This window comes from Rhagoletis pomonella, unplaced genomic scaffold, assembly GCF_013731165.1.
Source record: "Rhagoletis pomonella isolate Grant_MI unplaced genomic scaffold, Rhpom_1.0 Rhpom_scaffold_00007, whole genome shotgun sequence".
In the NCBI taxonomy this organism is placed as follows: domain Eukaryota; kingdom Metazoa; phylum Arthropoda; class Insecta; order Diptera; family Tephritidae; genus Rhagoletis; species Rhagoletis pomonella.
Genome location: NW_023458561.1, coordinates 13,998,886 through 14,001,508, shown reverse-complemented (window position 1 = coordinate 14,001,508; position 2,623 = coordinate 13,998,886). Strand labels below are relative to the sequence as shown.

Sequence of the window (2,623 nt, the reverse complement as noted above, 5' to 3'; positions counted from 1 at the left end):
ATTTTATAAGTGCCATACTGACAGAATAAATTTCATTAAATGGAAAAGGGAGAGCCGGGTTCGGCCTTATCATCTAAAGCTCTCTTGAGGCATTTGCTACAGTAATGAGAAGTGATATTTTATCAAGTCCAGGTTACCTAATTTGAGTTGGAAATATTAGAACCCGCCGTGGAACCACCAAGAAGGTTACACGTTCACGCGTCGTATACCTGGAACCATTTTAAGGTAAACTTTGAGGGATTGATATCTTTCGTATGACAGCGCGCAGACGAGATTTTATAATTTCATAGTTTTAAACGGCCTAAATACCTTAACTCGCTTAAAAAATAACGAGCTATAACGAAATTGGCACAGAAATAAAATCTAACATCATTAAATTATTTTTCATATACATACACTTTTCTCGTTGAGAAAATTAATTTTTTTAAGGCAGTATTATGATATTTTATTAAATTATATAGTACAAAGAACTAAGGCTATTCAGAGCTTTGTTTCAAGAAATAAAAAGGGAAAATCAAATTTCTGAAAATAACTAAAGTCGAGAGTACCCAAACTAAAGGGAATTTCTCAATAAGCCTTCGGTGGAGATATTGGTGAAGGGTTTCTGGCATAAAACTTACATATCTCTTTCAAACTTATTTTCCAATACATTTTACTCCTTATTGTCACAGATATTAAGGTACCGATATGTACATTAGAGTGCTCCAAAATAACTAACTTAACCAATTTATGGCCTTAGAAGAACATATCTACTAAGAAAAAAAGTCTCCCATTCGGAAAAATTGTTATTCCAATTTTAAAAGGTGCCGATGGGAATTGGAAACTTTCCATGTAAATAACATATATAAAAATTGGTTTTCATTAAAAATGTTATACCTATTGAACGGTTTGAGATACAAATTTTTCTTGGCTTATTCTTGTAGGGCACTAAATTCTCTATAAAGAACAGAAATGAAAGTCAAAAATTTATTTACTTACTTTATGAATGTCAAAAAAGCAAAAATATGCAGTTTTAGGGCTGGAAATATTCGTGCTAATTGAAAGACCTCTCACTAAAATTATACAAAATGTTGATTACAAACTAGATTTTTCAAAGAAGAGAGAGTTTTAGTCCATTTATTTATTTTTTATTGCATCTATAAACATTAATATTTTTTTAAATTATTAATAAAATTCGTTCGGCAATATCATTAACATATTTAATACGCCTAATCGTCTTTAAGACAACCAACTTCCGGGTGATTTCATGCCCTACAATAATATGCCCAGAAAACCTTTTATCTCAAATGGTTCAATAGTTATAACATTTTGAACAAAAACAAATTTTTTTTACAAATATTTTACATGAAAAATTTCAAATGCCCATCGACACCTTTTAAAATTGGAATAAAAATTTCTGCAAATGGGAGAATTTCCTTCTCGGTAAATGGATCCTATAAAGGCCATAAATTCGTAAGGTTAGTTATTTTGGATCACCCTAATGTATGTACATATTATGTAGATATGAGTAAATACAATCAAATTCGCTCTAATTACAGTGAACTCTGATCATTCACATATTAATTTTATTTCACAGCTTTCCCGAGGAGGGTCAATATGGACTGGATATCTATACACGTGAAGCGGGCGCCATGGCTTCACATCATAGCAACTCATCATCCGGTGAAAAGCATCTACTCACGCACTGCTGTAAATACCTAATCAATTCATCGAAGCGGAACTAAAAGCGCATAATTATATAACTATGAATGCAATGCTGTTGTTACAATAATTTTAGTGTAAATGCGAGAATTACCAATTAATCGTAAGAGTTTATTATGCTTAACACCAATTGTTTAAAAAAAATTAATTCCATGCATATCAATATACAATATTATACATATTAAAATCCAAATAATATTGAACTATGTACAACTTTACAATACATAAATAATAAATATACATAATTGCAATATTTTATATTGGACTGACATACGATTTAATTTAATTATTCCTACAAAAACATTTTCCCAACATTACAAAACAGTTTATCTTAACAAACCTAACCTGTTTGAATATCTCTTTTTACGCCAACGCACACTTTTCCACAGACTTTATCGAAGTTTTCGGTTTGGTTTAAATCATGATAAAAATATAGTAAGGTAGAACCGCTGAGAGTCACTTTTAAAATTCTTGACGTTTCCAAACAATTTAATTTTCAAATTTACTCACAAACTCACACACACATTTTCATTTTCAATCTCAAGCAACAACAATTTCGTACAATTTCAATTTTTTATTTTCACTTTTATATGATTTTAAAATGTTGGCAAACTTCAAAAAAAAATCATGGCCGACAAATTGAGAGAACGGTTATACCTTGCTATGTTTTTATCATGGTTTAAATTCCTAAAATCCTACAACTGAAAGCTTTCAAACAATGTACGTGTATGAGTAAAAATTCGTGAAGTGGGCCACAATTTTTTCGAAGGTCGAACTGTTTTTCTGCAATTATCTGTTTATGCTTCACAACGACAGAAGAAAAATACAAGTTTCACAATTTTTCGAAATTCGAATTATTTTGGAAATTATAGCTATATTAATATTTTTCGCAATTGTTTAGATTTTAATTGTTTTCTCGAGA

General features: G+C 30.1%; 1 protein-coding gene across 2 annotated transcripts in view; it reads left to right on the top strand.

The window, feature by feature from the left end:
• The window catches only part of LOC118742353 (hillarin), a 211,426-nt gene extending 209,467 nt beyond the window's left edge, over positions 1-1,959 (top strand). For both annotated transcript variants that reach the window (XM_036474361.1, XM_036474359.1), the window contains one exon: positions 1,577-1,959. In XM_036474361.1, the coding sequence (XP_036330254.1) occupies positions 1,577-1,724 (148 nt within the window). In that variant the 3' untranslated portion in view covers positions 1,725-1,959. The remainder of the gene's footprint in view (positions 1-1,576) is intronic.
• The last annotated feature ends 664 nt before the right edge of the window (positions 1,960-2,623 follow it).